Source organism: Phalaenopsis equestris, unplaced genomic scaffold (genome assembly GCF_001263595.1).
Source record: "Phalaenopsis equestris unplaced genomic scaffold, ASM126359v1 Scaffold000094, whole genome shotgun sequence".
NCBI lineage: Eukaryota > Viridiplantae > Streptophyta > Magnoliopsida > Asparagales > Orchidaceae > Phalaenopsis > Phalaenopsis equestris.
The window spans coordinates 5,972,705-5,999,090 of record NW_018164536.1 but is presented as its reverse complement, the minus strand read 5'-3'; the positions used below and the strand labels follow the sequence as shown (position 1 = coordinate 5,999,090).

Genomic DNA, 26,386 nt, shown 5'->3' with positions numbered 1-26,386 from the left:
CAACATGCTAAAAATACATTTACTTTTGCAAAGGAGAAAATCATAAAACAAGAAAGGCATCTCATCACATGGTATGCTGTCAGCTAAATGATGCTTTTGTTACTCAGAGTACTTTTCTAATGGAATAATACATCAAAATTTTCTACTTTAAGATTAATAGAATTATAATAATTTTAAATTATATATTATTATAAAATGATATTATATCAATCTGCTAACAGAAAATATAAAAAAACATTATCATTTAACAATACAGAAGTATCTTAAAAGCGGCTGTCTATTGCATCTTGGGATTCAATAGACGTTTGCTCTGCAGTCGCTTCATTGCCTCATTAGCATTCTATCTCTTTCTAGTATTGGATAAAGCAATTGGGTCAGTTTAATATGACTATCTTTTTAACTGTTAATATAATATTCATACGTAACAATGAAAATAGCATAAATAATGAATACTTTCAATAGATTCTTGTATGGCTTGAAGTCGACTCAAAGAAATTTGATCCATAGTAATGACTCATAGCTCGACTTGTTTATTTCGATCTTAGCCAAAATTCGAACCAATTTTAGATACTTGAAGAATCTCGGAGCTAAATTCTTAGCCCTATCTATATTTAATTTTAGATATCCTACATGCAGGTGACCAAGGACTTCGGTTCTCTGGACAAATATTTCTGGAACTTTGTCAACCACAAGCCACTCGACCCAAGTTACAAATCCTGCCGGAAAATCCCTCCCAAGACCTCCAAGTCGGAGTCCATAAGCAAAGACCTCGTCCGCCGCGGCTTCCGCTCCGTCGGCCCGACCATCATCCATTCTTTCATGCAAGCGGCCGGCCTCACCAACGATCACCTCCTCTCCTGCCCTCGCCACCACCACCTCCTCTCCTTGCACTGAACCCCTAATATTTCCAACGTTCATTAATTATCTTAACTTCCTTACTATGACTGTATAGCTTTGGTATCTATTCCTCTACTTTGTGATGACTTTAGGGTTAGGGTTAATTGCATGTGGTGATATGTATATGTGTTGAGGAAAGTGGAACTTTGTGCATGTGGGATGCTAGGCAGCTGCATGTGTTGTGTGTCAGGCTTGGCTTTTTTGCATGTGAGTGAGATCAGCACGCCCTAATTATTGTTCCATAGACCCACCATTCTCTTTCATTTTTCTTATCTTCTCATCTTTACCTCTCTCTCTCTCTCTCTCTCTCTCTCTCTCCCTCTCTCTCTTCTCTCTCTCTCTAGGTTGTTTAACCCATAAGGATGACATGGAGGTCCAAGGCTAACCACCCGTTTAGGGCAGTTTATTTGGTACAGTGGCGTTTTTAAAATGCACATGTACTGTTTGGCTAAACTATGTTTTGGCAGCTTATTCGTTTTCAAAACGCTGAAAACTTCAGCACCGCACACATCTAGATGCGACGACAGCTTTTTGACAGCGATCTAACTTTTCCAAAAAAAAATAAAAAATTATAATAGTAATCACACATAGCTTATCAGCAGATTATTCAATAAGTTGCAGTTGTCCCAAACAGAACATAGCTTATCAGCAAATTATTCAATAAGCTGCAACTGCCCCAAACAGACCCTAAGCGTGCTGCTTGTACCAGAAGCAAGAAATCCTATAAGAAATTTCTTACATAAGTTAGTTTTTATATTCAGAACAAAAAACTAACTCATGAAATTCAAGCATGGTAAGAAATTTCTTGATATCAGGAAGCATTATCTATGGCCTCCTAAGTCTCTTTATCATTATATATGTTTTTTTTTTTCTAATTATCTGATCCTTATTATATGTCACTCAGTGAGGGATTCAATCTGTGAAGTCCTGGCTGAGTGTGGTGCAGCTTGGCTCAACGAGCTAATTGTGTGCATACTTGTGCTTTTGTGAACATTATTATTATATTTTTCCATGTGGTTCTATCTTTTTCTCTTTTATTTTATGTTCTTTCTTCTTCTTCTTCATCAACAGTTAAATTATTATTATTAAAATTAGTTTGCTCAATTTGAAATAACAAATAACGGTTAAATATTTAGTTATTGATGCATCATTGTTGGTTAATGCTGGCCATGTGGAAGGCAATTGATCACTTAAATGCATATATATATATATATATATAGGCAATTATTTATTTTTAATAATCACTTGGTCATTATTATAATCAGAATGGGCCTCATGGTCCTGTTTTGAAAGAGCAAAAATTTGTGATTCTTGCGATACTACATTCAGAGACGTTCTGAAAACACTCCGTTGCTGAACATAAAGTTTTCAGGCAGCGACACTTAGTACGGATGAGTAGAAGACCTCCAGATTCAGGCACAACTCGAATATGTTCGACTTGCATGCAACATAAATTAAGTTTATAAACTTAAGAAATAATAATAATGATAACAAAATCACATAATAATTATTCTTCATTAAATGCATTTACATGAAAACAAAACTCAATTGAATTATGTTTGTTGTTTTTCTTTGCTTTTTAATTTCTCCTCCATCAATTCCTTCAAACCGAAGAGACTGCATATGTTTTCAACAAAAAATGGCTAGATTTTACAGTAGCACGATAGATATAGCATAGCTACAAAGCAATAATCGCCATGCAATAAAATGAGATTTTATACAATAACATAATGGGTACAGCACAATAACTATAACATAGCAATTTAAGATCTAGAACATTGTGATTGTAATGTTGTAGAATGGAGTTGAAATTTTGTAACATAATGATAGTAATGAAATAGAGTGCAATGCACGAGTTTAATATAATAATAAAAGTATATATATAGTACAATTTAAGCACCATAGCACAGCATATATGGATAGAATTAATCAATCAAAAAATAAATGTTTGCAATTAAGCTAAATAATGTTTATTAGACTAATGAAAGAGGAAATAAACAATCTTTTTTAAATGGTCTTATAGATCTATATTAAGAATAAATTTTCACATAATGGTTCATTTATATAATATATATATATATATATATATATACATGGGGGCCTCTTTTTTCGTGCAGCGTGGCCCCCAACCATGACCCGTTCGAATTCATCGACATTTGAATTAAGAGTTTGTGGCCAACAGACGCGAATTTAACAAAATGCGGGGCAGCAGGATCAACCCTACGACCCACTTTACCGATCCAGAAATTTCAATCTTTGCCCCGCGAAACATTTGCTACTCTAGCGAAGCTGAAGGAGGTTCTAGCGTCTCGACTCGTGAAGCCCCCTTGCTCTCGAACGCATCACAAATTGAAGATCCCCTTCGAAGCATCAAGCCCGCTCGCGAAGCCCCCTGCTCGTTGCACTCCTTCTTACACTGCCGCTTGAAGCACCGAGCCTCCCCTTCTTTCAGATCAAGATGGTCGCGGAGCTTCACAGAAAAGTATGACTTCTCCCGATGGGCCAACAGTCGGATTGATTTCACTATCGAAAGTTATCACAAAATTGAAGGACAGTTTATGACGAGACATACATCGCCTTAATGTTAAAAATAATATCATCATTATTTTACTTGTAATTTTATTAATTTTTTTATATTTCTTTGGCACTTTCGGTACTCACTACAAAGTGAATTGTGTATCTAAACTTTTGTTCTATTTTTAAATGAATTTTTGCTTCTGAAATATCAATATATATATATATATATATATATATCCATGCGTCTGAAAAATTTCACACGATCAAAATTCAAAAGGCCAAAATATCTAGGCAACAAAAAATTCTCGGCGATCAAAATATCCATGCATCCGAAACTTTCGGGCAATTGAAACATAAGGCAACCAATTAATTAGGGCGGCCGAAAAATTTGAGACTGTCGAAATTCAGAAGGAAAAAATGTCCAGGCGACCGAAAATTCCAGGTGATCGAAATATTCAACAGACTGAAAATCTTAGGCGGTTGAAGTATCAAGGCAAACAAAAAATTACCAAAATTTCCAGGGGGATCGAAAATTCCGGATGATCGAAATATCCAACAATTATATTTTACCTTTTTTTTTCCCCTTAAACACCTATATATAAACTCTTCTAATTATGTTTTCTTTTGTCCAGAGACTCGAGAACTTTTCCAATATAAAAAAATGGATTTGAGAGCCCGAGGAATAGCTCTACTTTGCCCCGCTTTGCCCCGCCGGGGGCAAATGTCTTGTCACTCCTTTCTCTCTCTCTTTCTCCCTCGCTCTCGGTTTTCTAAACTCTATTCCTTGAGCATAATTTATATGCATATTTGGATTCAACAACTGGGATTGTAAACATCAACTAATCTAACAACTCTCCTCTTAAGGGCTGGAGTTGACAAATGTAACAAGTTTTAATAATATCTAGATAATATATATAAAAATTTGCAAATCCACATCACATAATTTGATCATCCTCTTTAACATTAGAGTTGATAAGAATAATATTTTATTGATAAGTGTCAAATTTTCAAAAAAAAAATTAAACATAAATATTTCAAATACCAAAATCTCTCATGATGGCCGAGTTGATAGAATTTTTAAATCGAATGAGTTAATTGTAAATTAAATTTTCTAAGTAACTAACCAAAGTATTCAAGTTAAATTAAATCATTAGAACAAATATCATCCACTCTCCGCAATAGTTGTCAAAAATTCAAACTTTTGATTGACTTCAGGTCACAAAGAACAAATATCACATCGAATATAACATTATATTCACACTCAAAGTAAGCTCACACTAGAAAGGATGTGACCCGAGTCAACAGTCCATATGTTTTGGCTTCAGAGGTTCCATAAAAAGTGATGGTTACGAGGGTAATTTCTATCAAATGACAATTATATTACAATTACAGCTACGACACATATGCTCCTCAATAATTTTCTACCTTTTGTTGTGAACCATTATGATATATTTGTTTGACACAAAATCTTATGTTAGCTGGTATCAACTTAAATTTGCTATCTTAAATAAAGAATCATATCATATCTACAAGAATCTCTTAAGCGACATAACTCATGATTGTTGACAATGATCCTTCAATCTAGTTGGGTCAACTACGTTCTCTTGTTAAATAAATAAGAGATAACGATGACTTGAGTCGACAAAATATGGGATCTCGATCAAGTTCATTACCATTTTCCCTAACACCCACTTTAAGCGCAAAGTAAGAAATTTTACAATTAAAACCCTATATCTTCTGCTACCATACGATGAATACTCAGTTTTTCATGACTAGCCTTTGAAAAATGCTCTCATCATTGAGAGGTAATTAACCATAAGGACTTGCCCATATGAGAAACCTCAAACATCAATTAAAAAATCCTCACAAAATGAGGGCAAAATCTTCATGTAGTGTCTTATTTACAATCCAATCTGCCTTCGATCTGCAATATCCATAAATAAAACTCTCATCAACAAAGAGAGTCTAGGACATCCAATTTTCAAAGCCTACAATAAGAATTTAATATAATTTACTATTTCATGAAACATTTAAAAAAAACTTCAATCAAACAAATGAGAAACGATAAATAAATAAAATTTCACCTTCAATACTAAAAATTTATTTCACTTCAGACGTCACTAATACTGAGCTCTTTCGTCCTGTAAGTTCTGGCCTGGAGAAAAGATTCTAGCTTTACGCTTAGCTTGCTACAGCATTATACTCATTATAAAAAATAAAACAAACATAATAACATGAACTATTTTGTAAATTATCCACATGATTCTACTCACATCTCTCTCATATAAGCCTTAAATAACTTTCAAAAATTAATCAGGACAGGAGACTATATGGTTAGCTCAATTTGCGGTGTGGTGTAAATGAAACACAGGGTTTGTTTGGATAAAAATGAAATGCTATGTTAAATTTTGGTATATTCGGAGTTACCTGTGGTCCATACATTCAATATTCTTCATATTTGATGCAACTGCTAGTCATCAGGCGTCGGCCAATTGCAGACCACTGATGCACGCTGTTGGCCACCGCCGATGCCTGCTGGTCACTATTTGTTCACTCGCCGCCTGCCAACGCTGCTCGTGCTTTACATTAGCTTTATTTTTCTTCAAACTAAACACAAAAATATAAACTCTTATATTTATTTTACATCAAACCATCTACAAATTATTCCAAATACACTACATCTACTTTTACAACAAAATAAATGCCCCTACATAAAAATAATAATTACAAGCTAAAGAAAAAAATTAAAATTTAAAAAAATAAAAATCAAAGAATAATTAAAACCACTAAAACTCCAAATTCTCTAAACGAGCCATGAGCAAATCAATCCATGTGTCTGTTAATCCAGGGAGGCACCAATGCATACAGTCCTCGTGCTTCTTACCTCCTGCGGTTGAAGGATGGGCATCTGCCCTAAACTCGCTCATATGAGTTACATCAAGTATGAGAAAGTTGGACCCCTTTAGGGCTTTCAAGAGATGTTGATTCACCAAGCGAACCTCCACATTCGTTCCATTTCTTTCCAAATTAAAAAAATCTTCAACCTGATTAAAAGATTAAATATAAACAACAAATATAATTTACAGTTGAAATTACAGCTTCTGAATGAAGATGAAGTTCCAGGGACTTTAAATAAAACTATCACTATGTTTTCTAGCTTTATCACACATATCTCTATAATACATGAAGAGAAACCAAGGAAACTCTGAAGTCCACCCAAAGTCAAAAAAACAAAGCTTCGTTATACTTATTATGTTGCAGACTGCACAAAATAAGGAATCTAATTCAGATTTACTGTGAAATCAACATAGTTCTACGATGCCCTCTTTAATAGTGCGTTCCAATCGAGTTGAGTAGAAATGTAATAACGTTAGTTTTATTTTATTTTTCTTTTAAAGAGGTAATTTTGTTAGTTGAGCACGCTAAGTGCAGAAGACCATGATCTGTGATAGTGAATGTGTTAAAGTAAATAAACTTGCAACTAAAGCCTATTCAAGTCAATTGAGGCTGACCTTAGCTTAAAAATCCAGTCACTCAGCTATCAACTTTATCCTAAAACGCCTCCACTCAACTCTGCATATACATCATTCGAGTTATTGTTCAGGTTGAATTTTCATAAGATAGATTAAAGAGTAGATGAAGCACCAATTAAATATTTTACCTTCATAAAGAACTTGAAATTCATGATGCAGAGATTTCTCATGGGTGCAATCCTCTGTAATTAATTATCCTATTCAATTATGAGAGAGCACGTTTGATTAAAACGAGTTTCATAAGCTCCATGATGGATTCATGCATAATCTGATTTAAATGATACGGATTAAGAAGAGAAGATTGGTGCCCTTACCTTAGAAAAAATGTCGGGGGAATGATAATAAACCAAAATAAGATTCATGATTTTGTAAACTTGGGTTCTCATGTTATCTGGCATACTTTAGTCGAAGGAGGAAGCCAATCAAATCTAATCCAAGGTTCTATGAGGGAACCAGGAGTTATATTGTCCATGAGAATCATATAGACCTGTAAAGGGAAGCTGCTTAAAAAGAATTTTCAAGGTTAAAATTGGATAGCAAAGGAAATCATGCCCTATCAAGTGCATCATATACCTCATAACTCATAAACTTAGTAGCTAAGAAACATCTAGGCTTGGCCTTTCATCCTGCTATCATGGTTCATAGGCACATCTTAGGCATGGCCATGTAGTCTGAAAGAAGACTGTCATTAACCATAAGCAATTATTAATAATCATACGGATAAATTGGATATGCCACTAGCATTTTGTGAGATCTAGTTAAACTTACATTTATTACCCTTTAATGTGGAGAGTGGGCGAATGGCACAAATCCCAATGTAAGGTGCACAGTTATTAAGTAAGTTTTAGTCTATTACATTTTATTTGATTATTTTATTATTTTTAAGTAATTTGGAATAATAGACTTAGTGATGGACGCAAAAGTTCACTTCGATACAAACTCACTCTGATAATGTTCATCATCTCAAAAAAAAGATGATAGTGTATTATTGAGCCTAGAGACTTATTCTTAATCCTCAATGGCAATGATACCTCCAGTTATGATCATTTATAACTGTACCAATCATCAGGATATAAAACTCTTGGATGCTAATTTTTAATCTTAAGGGTATTTCTCTAATGGCTCTATATTGAGCGGAGATATTTGGTCAAAGAAAATGTTCCTGACACTTTCCTAATATTTAATGTTTGATGGGGAAACTTTAACACATGAGTGGAATATTCAAGAGATGATTTGTTATAATTGCACGCAACATTTGATAGAAATAGTGATGATGGCGACATCCCCTTCCATTGATATGAGGAATATTACCATCAGTAGTGATTCTCAAAAAATTTAACTAATCATTGGGCATGGATGGATGTCTTTAAGACTTGAATGGAGAGCACTAATAGCATAATGCATTTTAAGTAAACCAGTTGACCTACATACATGGCTCATAAGCCATCCAATCAAGCATGACAAGTGTAATTTCACCCGAACCTAAACAGAAAGGCACCGATCTCCATTCAAATTGAGCAATCATCATTTATTCATAAAGATAGGTTGTGCCAACATGACCGTAATGTTGAAAATACTCAAGGAAGCATATATTGACCTATCAGCCGAACTGAAGCAAAACTAAAATTTACATGCATACAACCCTACAAAGTCAAATTTGACACGCACAAATGACAAGAAATTGGCAAGAAAAAAGCATCATACCAATTTTTTTTTTAAATCTAGGATTAATTTGGAAGTAAATTAAAATTAGGGGGATTTACATAACACTCAAAACTATTAATTTTACATATCTTGCACCCAAACTTCAATTATTTACACTACTGTAATTCAATTAAAAGTGTTAAACGATCTCACCAGCCTCTATTTGCTTGCCGATTCAATCAAGCTTGTCGAAGAAGAAACCAAACATTTGAGGCAAAATGCACAAAAAATAACACTTTTCATTAAATTTACCATCTGAAATAGCTAGGAAGTAATGAAGGGATTGCAGCATAGAAAGACCACCAAAACTCCAACCTTTCTCCTCCTTTCACCTTGCTCCTAATTGAAACCATTGATGAAAGTAACCCTCATTTTTCTCCCATATCCTCCCACCTACCTTGGTGAGCTTTAGCACTCTAATTCCGGTTTAAAATAGTTGGGAAGACAGCAACAGGATCATTGCGTACAAAGTGTCTGAAGCTCCCCATCTTTATCCTCCTTCCGTCTACTCCTACCCAAAACCATTGAAGACGTCACTTTTCTCTCACTTCCACTGGCCTTCTTGAACTTCAGTTTCTCTAATCCCATACTTGGATTTATGGCAAAATAGAGGATCTGGCATGAGGACCTGTGTGGGGTTGCTATGCTCGGTGCAAAGCTTGTCAGAGCTCTCAGGCAGATAGTGTGACGAGCTTCCAGTAGACACCTTCCATCCCGCTCCTACCCAAATCAATGGACGAAGGTAACCCTCTTTTTCTCACTTCCTCTCACTCACCTTCATGAGCTTCAATTTCTCCAATCCCATACCAAGATTTATGGTAAAATGGAGGATCTAGCATGAGGCCCGCGAGGTTTGTTGTGCTCGGTGTAGAGCTCGCCGAAGATCGCAGGCAAACGGTGCAGTGAACTTCCACGTGAAACGGGTGAGCGAGATGATGGGGCATTCGAGCAGAGGGAGATGATGAGGTTAGGATTTAAAAGGTGGTGTGTTAATTTTATTTTGTGTGTGTGTGTATAGGATTACTATGGTTAAGAAAATAATAATATTATTATTATTATATAAATAAAGGTCAAATTTAATTGTAGTTTATAGAGAAAATTGTGCTTCTCAGTTATTTAGAGATAATTATTATTTTCAATATTATTCTCATTAACATAGTCCATTAAGAATCTAATTGAGCTCAAAATATCCAAATAACATATGCATTATGTAACACTTACCCACCCAAAAAAAAGTTTATTAATCATTTATGGTATAGTACTATTTAATTTTCTTTTTATTTGTAAACTTTAATGATTCAATTTCTAAAAATAGGAGAAGAAATGTCACCTTCAAAGGTCGTCCACTCTCACCATATCTTTTTTTATCATAATGGATATCTTCTATAGGCTTATGGAACCAAACTATCAAAGCTCATATTACTTTGGCTTAGTGAGCACTGAATAAAATATTACTTATTTTACATATGTCGATGATCTCCTTATTTTTGGGAAAGCAAACACAAATTATATCAAGCGGCTCTCTAGTACACTTAATATCTTCTATGTAGCCAACAACATATGTGCTAATCCCATAAAGTCAGCGATCTGCTTCTCAAAATAAGTCGATGCACAATCTAGCCAATATATGAGTCATACCCTTGAATTTCTTTGTATAACTCTTCCATGGGATCATCTTGGCATCATTATTAATTCTATTAAACTCAAAGCATTTGATTGCCACAAAATGATTGATAAGATACATCATTAGATAAGTGGCATTAAATAAAAATTACTCACTTTTATTGGTATATTTCAATTAGTTAAATCTATAACCTAGAAAAGGAGTGTCAAATCGGGTAAGCAGATCAAGTTCCAGTCTCACCCGAATTGGCACAAACCAAAATTTATTGACCTGAACTTGACTTGTAGAACCCGTCTAACATAAGGCATAACAATTATTCAGGTTGATTTTTGGATCAATCTAAGGTCAATTTCGTGTCGGCGATTTGATTTTGAGTCAGTTTTAGATTAGCGGGTCAATTCTGTATCCATTTTAGATTGGCAGGTCGATTTTGAGTCAATTTTGGGTTGGCAAGTAAACTCGAACTCGATCCAAAAAATTTAACAGTTAAAGATTCTTAACTCAAACACGACCCAAAAATTATTCAAGTCAACCTGAACCCGGATTATTTGAGTCAAGTATGGGTTGAATTGTGTATCAGGTTAATTTTTAACACCTCTAATATGGAACTACCTCCAATATTAATTTAGAACTACTATTATCACAAAGTGTTTGAGAAAAAAGTTTTCACCCATAATCAATAATTTTCTTCATTAAAATAGAACAAAGAAAAAAATTCATACATTTGGTCTAGGACACCCAAAATTAAATACTATTAAAATTATGTGTAAAACCAAGGTCATTTGGAAGCATCCCAGTTCCAATTCATATGGCTTACCTTCGCATAAAGTGAAACAAAACGCATCTATATTTTGGAAACATTTAATGCAAATAACTACTAGAGTCAGGAGATGCCTCTCCTTTCATATAACCAGTAAAAACAAACTTCTCATCTTCTTTAACATTTGGTGAAATGATCACTCACTCTTTGAATAATTTGGAAGCAATATTTTCTTATGGTTTTCATACCCTTACTAAAGTCATTGTGGTGATAACTAATAATAGATGGATTTTGCTTATCACACTTGGCAGTTCAGAGAGATGTATTCAGCATATCCATTCTATTTGCATGTGGGATACTAAGCAAGTTTGTTATTGGAGGGAAAAGAAATTTTATTCATACTCTTCTATCAACTCTTTTGCATATGAGGATCAGGCAAATTTAAATTTGTGCAAGTTTGGGTTGCAGGTTAATCATTCAAATATTGTTTAAAAATACTCATTAGAGGTTTAAAAACAGAAGATGCTTTCATAAAAAGGAATTGATCCAACTTAATTTAGTGGCAATGACTTCTCTAGCAACGCTGCTTCTTATGAGGACTTAATTGAAGCATCAACGCTTCATTATCAATCCAACGAATTCGATGGGAAGGCCTACTCTGGCAAACGGTTGCTAAGGGGCTTTTATGGAGTGTTGAGGCGCCACTACAAATCCCACAAAATTTGGTGGCCTGTGAGATATGAAGCACAAAGCTATCACTATCAATCTGGCAAGTTTGATAGCAAGGGCTGACACTAACGCTGCACTAGTTTCTTCTTCTAAACTTGAATTTTTTCAATTGTTGTCAACCCTGAAAGGAAAAGGGCAAGATAAACGGGCCAAATATAACACACCACAAAATTTGGTGGCCTGTGAGATATGAAGCACAAAGCTATCACTATCAATCTGGCAAGTTTGATAGCAAGGGCTGACACTAACGTTGCACTAGTTTCTTCTTCTAAACTTGAATTTTTTCAATTGTTGTCAACCCTGAAAGGAAAAGGGCAAGATAAACGGGCCAAATATAACACACATGCATTGCAAGTAGGGAGGAAGGGTCGAGCGAGAAAATTTTTGTTTTCAAAATATTAGAAAATATCAAGTTTATTTTATGTTCTGTTTAAAAAATCAATTTGTTTTTAAAAATAAGTAAACAAATACTTTTATAAATTTTTAATTTTTTTACAAAAAAACAAAAAAAAGAAGAAGTATCCCAAGAAGGGCCTAAGCTATGTTTGAAATTGAAGTTCGTATTTTGGAATGCTGAAATAGCTTATTTTCCTATTAAGAACAAAATGAATGAATTTTTTGCTACAGTTTATCAAAGCTAGTAATAGTACAGTTCAGTATCATATTCTCCGCTACTAATAGGCACCAAGGGAAACAAAGTTGCAGATAGTTCTTATCTCATCAAAGAGGGGATAAGAACTTACAATTACTAGACTAAGGTCATATATCGTATTCTTACTACCAATTAGCATTTTATTGACTTTAACTATAGCAAAAGAAAGAAGCTAGACCACAAATCAAAAGTCAGATAACAGTTAGTGACCATAATTCAGATCATTAGAATGAAAAGCCACTTAAGCATATCGTTACGTTGGAGCCTAGCCTAATGGCAAATTTGTCTTTTGTACGCCTAAGAGTAATATAGTCTTTTATTATTATTATTCTTAGATATAAATAGGATTGTAATGTCTAGGTTTAGGTTTATGCATGAGATTAAGTTGTGACTCTTAGGTTTAAGGTTTGTGAGAAATTTCCTACCTCTTGAATTGTGGGAATCGGGAGAGATCGCTTACCTCTCAAATTGTAGTTGTTTGTTTTTGTATTCTTGTTGAGTTGTTTGAATTGTTACAATAAAAATTTGTGTTAGTCTTATTTTTTGTAGAAAAGAGTGTCGATTTTGATGTCTGACCGTATCAAATTTATATCAGAGCGACAATTTTGGGAGATCACCACGCTTGACCGAACCCTACAATGTAAAAGATGACACAAAGGATTGCAGCGTACAGAGATTGGATTGCCCAGGGGAAGCCAAAGAAGGGATTGTGTTTTACGTCTCTTGGACCGACGGGATCGCGGCTTACATTAACGCAACGAAGTCTCGAGCTGAGGTTGCTGCGGATCGTGGCGTCCAGTGCTCCAAGGCCCCGTGAAAAGTAAGTGTTGAAGATCATGACAAATAGGGACCGCAAGCTTTAATCGCGACTCAATCCGTGAGAGCTGAGATGATGGGGAGCCGATGAGGTTGCGACTTACATTCATGTCATTCAGTCGCGGCTTGAGCTTGCTATAAGCAGACCGGCGGGATTGCGGCGTGCCTCGTGCGGTACAGTTGCGATTCTGGTAAGCAACGATGGGATTGTTGTGTATAGAGTGACTGCACTACGTCATTTTCTATAGTGCCAAATTTGAAATTCCGGAATTTTCAGTCGTTAGCCCGTCGAATAGCGTACAGATGCTTTCATCTTTTGGTGATCAAAAATTTTTTTTGGGAAAAATGGCAGCTTAGAAAATAGATAAATTGGAGAAAAAATTAGAGGAAGAGAAAAGTCAAATCAGATATGAGATGGAAGAAGGTTCACCGCCGTAGAAGATAAGTTTACTTTCATGGAAAACCGAAAGGAGGGCAGATTCAATAACACGGGGGAAATTCGAGAGATGATAAAGAAGCTTATTGGGATGCAATTCAATGCCCTGCCAATAGTTCAAGGGTTGGCCAAAGATTTATTGGCTAAATCAACGATACCAGAAGTAGTATGAAATTCGAAGGAAAACACAAAGGAAACTTTTATTGATGTAAAGAGAGGGTTACAACACAACATAACAGAAAACAACAACACAAAACATGAAAGACACAAGCACATCTAAGGTACATTCCAAGGGCAATAGAGGTCGACTAAGTGGGTCGGGATGGTTGGTAGGGGTGGTAGCAACAAAGGAATGCTGGTGGCAATTAGGGGAAGGTGCATAACTGCAGGGACAACAATTATAGAGGGTTGGGTAGCAGGTTTTGCTACAGAACAGCGGTGACCAAGGCTGGGATGAAAGATGGGAGGGGGACAGCATTGTTGGACTGCAGGGACAAGGCGGTTGAAGGGTGGGGTGATGTACGGGGAGCTGGACAACAAGAGTAAGCAGTTGGGGGTGGCTGAGTGTGGGGATGAAGGATGGGGGGCCAACAACTGCTGCAGTGAGGAAGAGGAGTAGGAATGGTAAAAAGAAAAGACACAACACAACCTTGGAGGAGGATACAGATAGAGCACCATCATCTCCTCCGATACAATCCTTCAAAAGGAAAAAGGACACTACACAAAATCTAAAAGCAAACACAGCAAAAACCTGTCCCTTACAAATAGAAAACAATAATTTATAGACTATCACAGGAGAAAATTAGGAAAGATAAAGAAAACTCCCACACTAAAAGAAGGGGTGGGGAGGCAAGAAAAATCCATAAACATACTTCCTATATGCAAAAGGGAACCAAAGGAAGGGCGGCATTCAATAGTTCACTATCTTGCTTTCTCGAATCCCTCCCATCTTCGTGAATCGCATCCGCCTCGCTATGGTTCGGGGGGCTTCTAGCCCCATGCGTTCTAAGCTCCCCGTGTTAATCGAAAGGAAAAGAGAACAAACATGAGGAACATGAGGAAAACATCAACAGGATTAGAGATTTCTGATGGAGATGATTGGGTTGAAACATGGAGAAGAGATTATGCAAGAGGTATGGAGGAGCGCAAAGAAGAATGAATAGAAGCAGGGAGGGGATATGGTTACGATCGAAGGAGCGAGTTTTACCCTTGATACATGGGGGAATACAATGGAAGAAGGGAAAGTTGGGGTGGAGATGTTAAGAGTTATGGAGTTGAAGATGACGATCTTTGAGGGAGAAGACACACATAGGTGGGTGTATCAGGCGGTGCAATACTTCGTTGTGAAAGTCTAGCCTGATTTCAGTAAAAGGAGGCTAGATACCCGATCTATTCGTGAGAGGAATTCAAGGATTGTTTGTTGGAACACTTCCAAGCAATTCGGAAAGGTGACCTACACGAGCAATTCTATGTCATGACTCGGGATGGACTGTCATGGAATACAATGAGAGATTTGAGCTATTGTCAAAATAGCTGAGGGGGATTTCTGAAACAAGACAAGAGAGAAATTTCATGAGGGCACCACTCCAGCCATTGAGGCTGCGGAGATTAAGGGTGACGGTGGAGCTAGCTCATACGATAGAGCACAAGAATCAGATGAAAAAGGCTAGCGGAAGCAACAAATATGAAACGTCGTACCAAACTGCTACAACCAAAACGATACTAAAAGCTCAAACAATGGAACCAGAGGGAGGTTGCACGGAACATTAATAATGGACCATGATCGTGGAACACTCAAGCGTCTTACAAATACAGAGATTCGGGAGAAGCGAGCAAAGAGGTTATGTTTTTGGTGTGACGATAAATTTAACCAGGACACCGTTGCAATGATAAAAAATTACAAGTTCTCATAGTGCATGACAATGAGGCAGAGAATAAAGAAATAAAGGCAGTTATGGGGGAGGAGGAACGCTCACTTTTTCTAACTTGAGAAAAATGTGACTTTTGGGGGAGAGTATTGTTACGTTAGCGCCTAGCCCAAGGGCAAATTTGTCTTTTGTATACCTAAGGGCAACTTAGTCTCTTATTAATATCATCATTGAATATAAATAGGCTTGTTATGTCTAGGCGTTTATGCATGGGATTGAGTTATGAGTCTTAGATTTAGGGTTTGAGAGAGATTTCCTACCTCATGAATACTAAAAATTGAGAAAGATCGTCTACCTATCGAATTGTAGTTGTTTATCTTTAATATTCTAGTTGAGTTGTTTGGATTATTACAATAAAAATTTATATTTTCCCTAATTACTATGGAAAAACGTGTCGATTTTGACATCTGATCGTATCACATACATACAAGCTTTGTTGTTAACTCTTTCGCACTACATTGATGACTTCATCACATGGAAAAGAATCAATACTTAGTTTTACTGGCATTATTCGGAATAATTAATAAACTTATCAAAAGTGCATCGTGATAATTACAATACTAACAAAATATCAAATTGTAATTTATCACAATTATTGAAAAAATTTAGAGGCATTTAGATACATACCACCCAATTCCTATGTATTTACATAGCTAACATCTAAACTTTACTTTTTACATTTATACCACCTTATCTATGCATGAAAAGGTGTATTTCAACTTGTACAAGTTAAAATGGTGGTATTTACTTCTGAAAAGTGAAATACAGCTTTTCATGCATAGATATGGCAATATGTATGTAAAAAATGAAGTTAAGTTGATAGAGATGTAAATACCAAAGAATTGAGTGGCATGTATGTAAATCTTCCTAAATTTTAATCAAGAGTATTGATGACACCTCTAAAGAAACATGGAAGGCAACTGTGTTTGCAATTTAAGATACCATTCAAATCGTAATCAACGGTTCGTCTAAATCATAGCATATCACTGTCAGAAGTAAAAGAACAGAAAACACTCACTTCTTCTGCCGCAAGTGGTTGCACACGCCTGCATGAACCACCTTGATTCCAATCACCTCCTTCGAAGTGTCTAGGAGATTGAGTGAGAAAAAATTTGATACCATTGGACTTCATCCTTGTTTCTATGTATGATATCTGCATCATAATTTTTTAAAAAAAATAAAGCAACTAGTTGACAGATGTCTGTTTCATACTCTTTGTTTCAAAAGGTTGCACACTTAAAACGAGTGGGAAAAAATATAAAATACTTATTAAATTATGTTTAACTTGAAACATAGATATTTCAGCCTTAAAAAAAAGGGATTGTTTAATATCTATTCATTTATTCCACCGATAAATAATTGAGAGTTTAGGACACTTGATGAAAAGAGACAGAATAAATATGGACTAAGCATCATGCCATAATATTTTGTGAGTTATCACGATATTTTTATTGGTTTAGGATTATGCTTAGCCTCTATCTGTCTCTATTTTAATCAACATCGGAAATACATCACTTTAGGTAAATTTGATTATTTAGTTTTATCTGTAAGATGTACGATGTATAAAAAGGTGAAGGGAATGTGATAATGAGTTCAAATTAATACAATAAAATGAAACTTAGCATGATTCGTTGTCATCTTAAGTTGTATCCGATTCCTCTTCTCCTTCTCCCATCTTCTATCCATTGACCTTTCTTCTCGTAAATTGCAAAATATATACTTCCACAAGGATTACCCAAACCGCCACATCCCCTCACAGAAATTGCCAACATCTCCCATCCAATAAGCATACCACACCTCCACCCCCATCATATCTCTCTAAAAGGTTATTGATGTTATTAATGTAAACCTACTGCTCGTAGAATGCCTTCTCTGAAAGGTCATTGACGTTATTAATGTAAAACTGCTGCTCGCAGAATGCTACTCAGCCTCCCAAATACTCAATGAAAGTGACATTAAGTTTCAGTGCACGACAGGTCTTTTGCATCAAAACTCAGGTAGGTGGTAGCAGATGTGGTGCTGAAACAGATTAATCAAGGTAACAGTAAATGCATACTCCTTTTTTTGTGGCCACTGGAATTGGTGAAAAGGGATGGCGTTCTGTGGTTGTCAGTTAAAATAGATTCTTAGGCTTGGTGGAGATCAGTCATGGTGAAGGAACAAACTGTAGTTCTTACGAACACTGAGCCAGCAGGCTAAATCTCAAAAACAGTAGAGATAATAGCTAAGAGCAATGTGTTCAAAGTACGAAGCTCAATGTGATGTGCAATTGTTTCTCTCGCTTTTATCAAATAAAGCACTCATAACTTGTATAAAAGTATAAATGTAATGATGCAATAATTAATAATTATAAAAAAAGGAGCATTTAATAAGTGGCTAAAAAAATGATATAGAATAGAAAAGAAATGTGATGCATAGAGCTAACTTGAAAATAAATTTTTAAGATGAACCTACAAATTGAAAATTCTAATGATTTCTACCATGCATAAAAAATTATTATAAATTTTAAATTGAATAGCTGTTTGCTTTAAAATTTTGAAACGTTTAAATTGCATAAAAACACATTTAATTCATAACAAAGCAAAATTTAACTGCTTAATGTCTCAAGTTTTACAAAGCAAATTAAAGGGAATATATTAGTCATCATCTTCTTTTTCATTCACATAATCCTTTTCACTTTCAAGAAAAAATTCAAGAAAATATCGTTCATCTTCCAAATATATTTCTTCTTCTCCTTCTTCTTATAGTGAGCTAATTTCATATTCTATTTCTTGAATAATAAAAGTTGATATAGGTCAAGATGAACTACCTTCAATGTGGATGAACTCCTCCCATTTTATAACTACTAAATCATATAGAGCATCATCAATCAACTTCCGCTAATGCCTCTTCAATGCCTCCAAGTCAAATCTTTATCACTAAAATCATTATTCACCGGCATCCTCTATTTCCCCAAATAACCACTCCCCAGAATTATTTATCTCGTAATTCCATTCAACCAACCCCCAAATTAAAAAAATAAAATAATAAAATAAAAATAAAAGTAAGCAAAGCAAAATTAAAGAAAAGAAAAAAAAAAGTTTTGATAATGTTTTGCCACAATGTACAGTGTTTTGCCACGATCAAAAAAATAAAAGGAACTAAACTCCAAGAATCAATAAAAATCTAAATCAAAAGAAAGGAAAAGATTTATTTGTGTTCATTTCAAAAAGACATGCCTAGATCAAGAACTAAAAAAGTGTTAATGATAATCTAGTTAACCCGCACAATAATAGGAAAGTAGATATTATTACTAAATTTCAAATAGGAAGTTACAAACAACCAACAGAAATAGAAAATAACAATAGACACGACACATTATCTCCCGCTAGGGTTGGATGAAGGGGAGGTGGAGGTGGTTGGTAAGGGTCGGGAAGCTGGCGGGATGGTGGACGAGTCGGTTAGCTACCAGAAAACAACAAGGCGACAGTTTCATGGGTTCCAGACAACAAGTGTGCAACAGATATTGATGTCACACGGCTGTCAGTGATGATGGCAACAAGAAGAGGACTAGAACAATGGTTAGGTGGCAGGAAAGTGGTTCGAAATAGCTAGAATAGCAGCTAGAGTTGCAGAGGGGTGTTTCTGCTGGTCAAAACGCCAACGAAGTGGCAAGGGAAATGGATATGAGTGTCTAGAACAGCAACAAAGGGATGGGGAAGGCAGCTGAAATGCAGAAAGTGCAGAAAATGGCAAGAAGAGGTTATTTTGGGCGGCAACAGTAGCAAGGAAGATGTGACCAGAGCGATATGGGAGCTTGCGGAAGAGGAAAGGAGAAGTTAATCACCACCTCGGGAGGGAGATACAGCCGACGCACCACCCAATCCCTCGAATGCAACCCTCAAAGTGAGAAAACGTACGTTGTTCACTATCATAAACAAACTCATGCCAAAAACTATCTTCCAAATCCTAATACAATACATATGTATATATATAAGGAATAAAAAGAAATGAAGGATAATAAGAAAGAAAACATAAAAAAAAGGGAAACGGGACTTTCGGCCCGCTCCCTTGATTGTACAGGAGTCGCGGCTCATGTCCCATGTCCGAAGCGGGAGCACTACCGAGTCAATCTCCTGGAGTTAAGGGAGCTTTGACCTCATCCATTGAAGCTTTTATCTCCTTCTAGTATGACATCAAGTCATCACCATTGAGGTGACGAAGCTATTGTGACTTCCCAGGGTTAAAGCTACTCGATTGCAGGCTGAGAAACACCTGTATCTCACTGATGACTGCACTATCTACCAAAACAGTTGAGTAGCTCCCCCATTATCGATCTAGTTTTATGAGAGCTCACTACTAAACTGAATTGGTTTTGCGTGTCACTTATATACTGTTGCATCTTCCCAAAATAATTCAAGGTTGGCTCCACCAGATCTGAAGCGATGGTAGCCATAATCTCCCTGAATAGTGGCGGCCATGGCAGAAAACTATCAAACAAAATGTCCTGAAACTCACTTTGCATTGGTTGCCCTATGTCTCAAGCTAACTCTTCTATCTTGATATCCTCTGTCATCACCAAAACGTATCCTCCCGACATCTCAGTACTAGCACGAACACCCATAACCTTGGATTTCGCAGAAGGTAAGTGGAAGATGTGTTTTCCATCCTTCGTAAATGAGAAGGTATTCATGTACCCATCATGTTGAGTCCTATGGCCATATTGTCATGGTCTCACAAACAAACGGTGGCAGGCATCGATGGGCACCATATCACATCAAACCTGATCCTATAGCTAGCTCTCAATCAAAAACTCCACGAGACACCTCATGTCAATGTTGACCATATTCTCCTTCTTCAACCACATTAGGGAATACGGCTAGGAATGCCACTGAGTCATAAGGCTCAGTTTGTTCACCATTTGTGTGTTTGACATGTTCTTACTGCTCCATCCACCAATGATGAGACGGCATAACCTTCTTTTAATAGTGCAACGGGTATAGAATATATTATTGTGAAGTTACTGCTACTTCCTCATATCCTCAATCTGCGAACCCGTCGAACCAAGAGTATCTCACTCTCATTTTATGGAAGATGATAATTCCCACACTGTTCTTCAGTTGTCTCTCTGTCGCTCACTTCCTCTATTGTATCCTGCTCAGTGAAGGACACATCTCGGCTCGTATGGCAGCCGAAAGCGATGTGTCCAAAATAATGGCATCTAAAGCATTTCCTAGCTAGGATGGTAGTAGGCAGGCTACTCTTCTCAGACTTTTTCTCACTCGAAATGGCTCTACCCTATCCCAACCAATCTGCTCCACTCTCTGAGACGTGGTCCTCCTAAGAGTTCCCATTGTGGGTAACTGCCTAGCTAGCGGTGGTTCTGTTGTCTCTTTACTTTCAGTGCTAAGGTGTACATGTCCCTCGGTATCCAATAAATTTCAAATTGTACCACATTATTGATGGCAAGCTTCAAACCTCCTAAGTATTTGGCTATGGTGTGCTCCTCTGGCTCCTTCCGTTCACACTTCAATTTAAGCTACAAAAATTATGGTGTGTACTCCTCCATTGACGACTCCTTCTGCTGTAGGTAGTGGAACTTTAAGAAAATATCCTAAAGATAGCACAGGGTAGGTACTGTCGCTGCATAGTCTTCTTTATATTCTTCCAAGAAGTGATTTTCTCTCGTCCTTCTCTCTCTCTCTCCCTTTTCAGGTTCTCTTACCACAAAAAGACATTCTTCTTCAACTTAATAGTGGCGAGCTTCACTCTTCTGTCATCGAAAACCTCCTTATATTCAAAGATCCGCTCAACAATCTGCATCTACTCCAAAAAATCATCTAGATTTATTCTCCCCTCGAAGTCTAGTAGGTCCACTTTCACTTATCAGTCTCGGTATCCTCCAATAGGCACTTCATCTCTATATCCTCCGACTGGCATCTCATCTTTGTATCTTTCAATAGGAACTTCATCTCTCAACCTTCTCTGATATTGTATCCCAATGCACTCTTGTCGATCTTCCTCTCCATTGAAATCATCCCTACGAAATGGATTCAGATGGTATTCTTACTCTCCTTTATTACGATCGACGGTGATCCAGCCATGAGTCTTTTTCTCAATGGCATCAAACTTTTGTAGCACTTGGTAGAGTAGTCGTTGTATATCAACCATGATAAATTCCTTATCGGGTTCTAGCAATTGCCTCCTCGGTGGTGTATAGATAGAAGGAGGTGTGTAGTGTGGAAAGAAAAATTTTGGGTAGAGGTAGAGATGAATAGAAGTGGATGCTAGAAATCCTAAGATAAGACTAGGATTGAACTAGCTCTGATACCAAATGATACCGGAGTTAACCCACACAACAATGGTAAAGTAAATATTATTACTGAAATTCAAATAGGAAATTACAAACAACTCACAGAAATAGGAAATAACAACAGACTCGACATACTAACTCCAACTATGGTTGGATCAAGCGGAGGTGGAGGTGATCGGTGAGGGCCATGAAGGAAGCGAAATGGCGGACGAAATGATTGGCTAGAAGAAAACAACAAGAAAACAGTTTCATGGGTTCCAAACAAGTACGCAGTAGATATTGACGTCTAACAGTTGTCTAGGATGATGGCAACAAAGGGGGGGGTTGGAACAGTGTCTAGGTAGCAGTGAATTTTTTGGAATGGTTGGAACAACAACCAAGGCTGCAGATTCTGGTAGCCGGAACGGCAGCAAGGCGGCAAGGGAAATGGATATGGGTGACCGAAACAACAGTCGAGGAGCAGGGAAAGCAACTAGAACTGAGGAACCACAGAAAATAAGAAAAATAGGTTGTTCCACGCAGCTACAATAGGTAAGGGGTGGCCGGGAGTGATGTGGGAGGATGTAGAAGAGGATAAGGGAAGATAATTAGCACATAGGGTAAGAGATACAAGAGGAGCACTACTCAATCCCTCGGATACAACCCTCGAAGGAAGAAAACGGACGTCAGCGGTTTTCCTAAACAAATTCACATAAAAAATTGTCTTCTAAACCCTAATACAACACACATAGGAAAAAACTAAAAAGAAATGAAACATAATAGGAAAGAAAACATTAAAAGAAGGAAAACGAGAGCCTCACGTCCCTCGTCTGAAGCGAGAGCATTCCCACATCAATTAGAGATTAAGGAGTTGCAACATTGATGGAAGGCTATGATAATATCGAGGTCCCATTAATCTCAAACGTAGATCCAAGTAAGATATAGACCCTATACTCCGAATGCACCTACCATTATGGACAAAAATGAGTTAATTTGCGCTTCTCAATGTAAAGAGGCAAGCATAGTGTATATGGAGACAACAAGACCTGAAAAGCTCAAGGTGAAGACTAATTCGACTCAAATTCCATGATGATATGGAAAGGTTGCTGAAGAAAGTAAGTTAAGTCCCTGGGCATGAAATTTGATTTCTTTTGATGAATTAAACTGCAATGGACATAGTTTTTTTGTGATGGTGGAAGTCTAAAGGTGTGCAGTGGATCTTTGATCATGATGAAAGTGATTCTTATTAATGGGGTGCATACAATGCAAATTAAAATAGTGATTGGAGGGTGAGTTGGCATATCTTGTAACTTTGTTAATAAAATCAAACTATGGCATCAGATTTTAAGATATAAGCCTAAGAGGGCTAAAAGAGTTACAAAAAAAAAAATAAGAAGCTTGCAGATTTTGATATTTGTAAACACTTTGTAAAGGAAAAATCCAAGAGATAGAAGTTTGCCACTTCAAAATATAAATATAAAAAAACCTTAGATTATGTGCATTAAAATCTTTTAGATCGTGCAAGAAGTGTGAATCACATGGGCAGCAAGTATTTTCTTACTTTCATTGATGATTATTTGAAAAAAAAAAAAAGGTTTTGTTTCTTGAAATTTAAAAAAAGAAACTTCGGGAAATTTAAAGAAAGGAAGATTTCGAAACTCAAAAGAAAGAATGCTAAAAAGCTAAAAAAAAACCGGCCTTGAATTTCCCTTAGAATAATTTCAATAAGAATTGCACAGAGCAGGAAGTAGCAGGGTATCTCCTACTGAGGTTGAAATCTCAGAAAAAGCGCTAGTTGAATACTACAATAAAAGCATTCTTACAAAAGTAGCGTGCAAGTTAAATAATGCAGGTCAACTAAAGAAGGTATAGGCAGAAGTCAGTAAAGACGCCTTTTTGATAAGTAGACGTCATTCATTGACGATTGAGTTCAGAATCACACAACAAAAGTTGGCATAGACAACCAGCTTACATCAATGTTTAAAAAAAATGAAAAAAAACAAGAACATAGAATTTTTTTCTATGTGACAAGAGACGCAAACCTCAAGACAGACCGGCTTGTAAGCCTAGAAATTGAAAAATAAAAAACTCATTACATTAAGAATAATTTATAAATATGACATGAATCCTTTATATATTTATTTAGTATCGGGACTGCATTATTAAAATTTAAAGAAAGGAAGATTTAGTATCTACATAAACCTATGTTTTTTAAATTCCTATCTTTGTAGATGAAAAGAAAAAAAAATAATTCATGAAGTGGGGGTTAAAAAAAGAATAGATAACAATTCGAGAATACTTACTTCATGCGGAGAATGATAAAAAAACGCCACTCTAGAATGAAGTGAAATACGATAAAATAACATTGTTGTTGTTACATTTCAGCAGAAGCCATTTTATTACTATGCAAAAATTAGCAAACAACAATCAATGTGGAATAACTTCTACAGATAAAAATCTATAAATTAATTGAAAAAAGTAATATTAACATAATAATCTAAAACATAAAAGAAAATAACATAATCAATAAAACACTAAAACTTAACAGAAAGATTAGCATAATAATACAAAACAAAAATTAACATAATTATAATAATCTAAAACCTCAAATAAATAAATAAATAAAAGTCAGTAAAATTAAAATCACCTAAGACACCAGATTGCTTCTCCCATCTCTTGCACATGGATATCTCTTCTACCACACTCAACTTTAAGACAACTCCCAACCATTCATACTCTTCCTCTTCCGCTCCGCTCCTGCTCCTGCTCCTATTACCGCTTTGCCTCACACTCACATGAAGACGAAGTCAAACTTTTATTGGGTAGCAAACCTCACAACCCTAAGCAATCGAATGAGCTAATAAATTGAATGTGATGATGTGGATCAAAGAGAGATTTTTTCGGTATATAAAATAAAACATATATTAATATTATATTATTACAGTGTAATAATTTTTTTTATATGAACTCATGAAGAAGCCACCTCAGCTGTCATGAGGCACCTCGAGACACACCTCAGAAGAAAAAAGTGTAAGCCTCACTAGCTACATCAAGGAATGAATCTCAAGGCATTCTCTGTGAACTTTAGATCAAGGCACACCACAAGACAAAGACCTCCAATTATTTTTTAAACCATGGCTTATTTTACTGTACATATAATTTCAACATAACTAATAAGAAGCACACGAACAATAACACAATGCCATGACTATGCAAAATCACATCAGCAATAGTGAATGAAATCTCATGATGAAGCAATATAAGAATATGACACAATTCGGTGATACATATAAAGTTAGGTTTTTATGATAATAATAAGTACATGTGTTTTTTTTTAAATTGGTTGAATATTTAATGCCAATGAATGCCCTTCCATGTTTTTCAGATATTTATCCTACCTCTATAATCATGCATGCATTTGGCTTCCATTCAAGGTAATTCAACTACTAAACCATAATAAAAGGTATTGTAACATGGTAGATGCATAGAGTTATAAAATTAAAACAGATTCATAGCCACAACATATTTTGAATAAGACAAGCATCACTGACCCAATTTTGTATGGTGGTCATATATCAGTTTGAGTAATGCTTTTATTGAGATGGATCTAAAATACTTATGTTTTGCTATCAATTGTTAGCAAAATTCTTAGCTGCAGATTGATTCTTCTTGAATTATGCCAAAGTTCAATCAGAAAACCAGCAAAATATTGTTATCCCTTTGAAAACTTGAAAAAAAAATTAAGTGCGAAGATGAGCATACCATATGTTTCAGAGTGATATCAATGCCAACATCTGGAGGTAAAGGAGGTAGCACAGGCATACCCTTCTCAAAAAATAACATAGGTGACCGAATTGGATCAAACTTTGATGGAGACCACCACCTGAAGCATGGCATTGAAAAGATAGCCTTTAAAATCTGTAAAGTTTGGAGGACATTTCCTTTCTAAATTTTAATGCACTAACACATCAGAAGTGTATGAAATCATAATAATGAGTGATATGGATTTTATAAATTCTACAAAAATTCTTCTGAGAAATTTAGGAGTGAGTTCGGTCACAAAACTAGCATGATAGTATAAAAAAATGGATTGGTTTGAAAGACCACAAACACTTAAAAATTTTCCTAAAAGGCACAAACTTTGGAATTTATAGACCATATACAGTAACCCATTTATAAATAAGCAACACAAACCAGTGAGCATTGGCTCTTCTATGTGTGGAGGTTTGAGACTGGATTGTTAGAAATCTCTTCGTTTGAAATTTGTCATCAGATGTGCCCAACACGACAAGAGCAATCTAGATAATACATAAGGGCTTTAAATCAGAGCACTGGAGGTTTATTCCTGAACATATATTGCAAAAGCAGATCATTGCTAATAGCATGAAAAAACACTGAATATTAACATAGTGCACGCCATTTGCACTATAGATTGGAGGCAACACAGCGCCCGTTGCTCACGAGCCATACGCTATTTTATTTATCTAAAATATTAATTAAAAACAACAATATATATATA

General features: G+C 35.9%; 2 protein-coding genes across 6 annotated transcripts in view; one reads left to right on the top strand and one right to left on the bottom strand.

Annotated features, from left to right (window-relative positions):
* Positions 1 to 1,160, top strand: part of LOC110020221 (DNA-3-methyladenine glycosylase 1-like) — a 4,495-nt gene extending 3,335 nt beyond the window's left edge. Inside the window, exon 5 of the mRNA XM_020718250.1 lies at positions 637 to 1,160. Coding sequence (XP_020573909.1) covers positions 637 to 894 — 258 coding nt within the window. The 3' untranslated portion in view covers positions 895 to 1,160. The remainder of the gene's footprint in view (positions 1 to 636) is intronic.
* Positions 1,161 to 5,498: 4,338 nt separating this feature from the next.
* LOC110020135 (protein trichome birefringence-like 13) overlaps positions 5,499 to 26,386 on the bottom strand; it is a 32,650-nt gene continuing 11,762 nt past the window's right edge. The window contains exons 4-10 of one of the 5 annotated variants that reach the window (XR_002293501.1): positions 25,630 to 25,750; positions 16,615 to 16,749; positions 7,521 to 7,618; positions 7,262 to 7,434; positions 7,076 to 7,144; positions 6,927 to 6,987; positions 6,409 to 6,458 (exon numbers count right to left, since the gene is read on the bottom strand). Coding sequence is in view for 3 of the 5 variants with exons in the window: in XM_020718126.1 (XP_020573785.1) it covers positions 6,201 to 6,458; positions 16,615 to 16,749; positions 25,630 to 25,750 (514 nt within the window). In the remaining 2 variants the exon portion in view is untranslated. The other 4 variants (XR_002293502.1, XM_020718128.1, XM_020718126.1 and 1 more) reach the window with 4 other exon arrangements.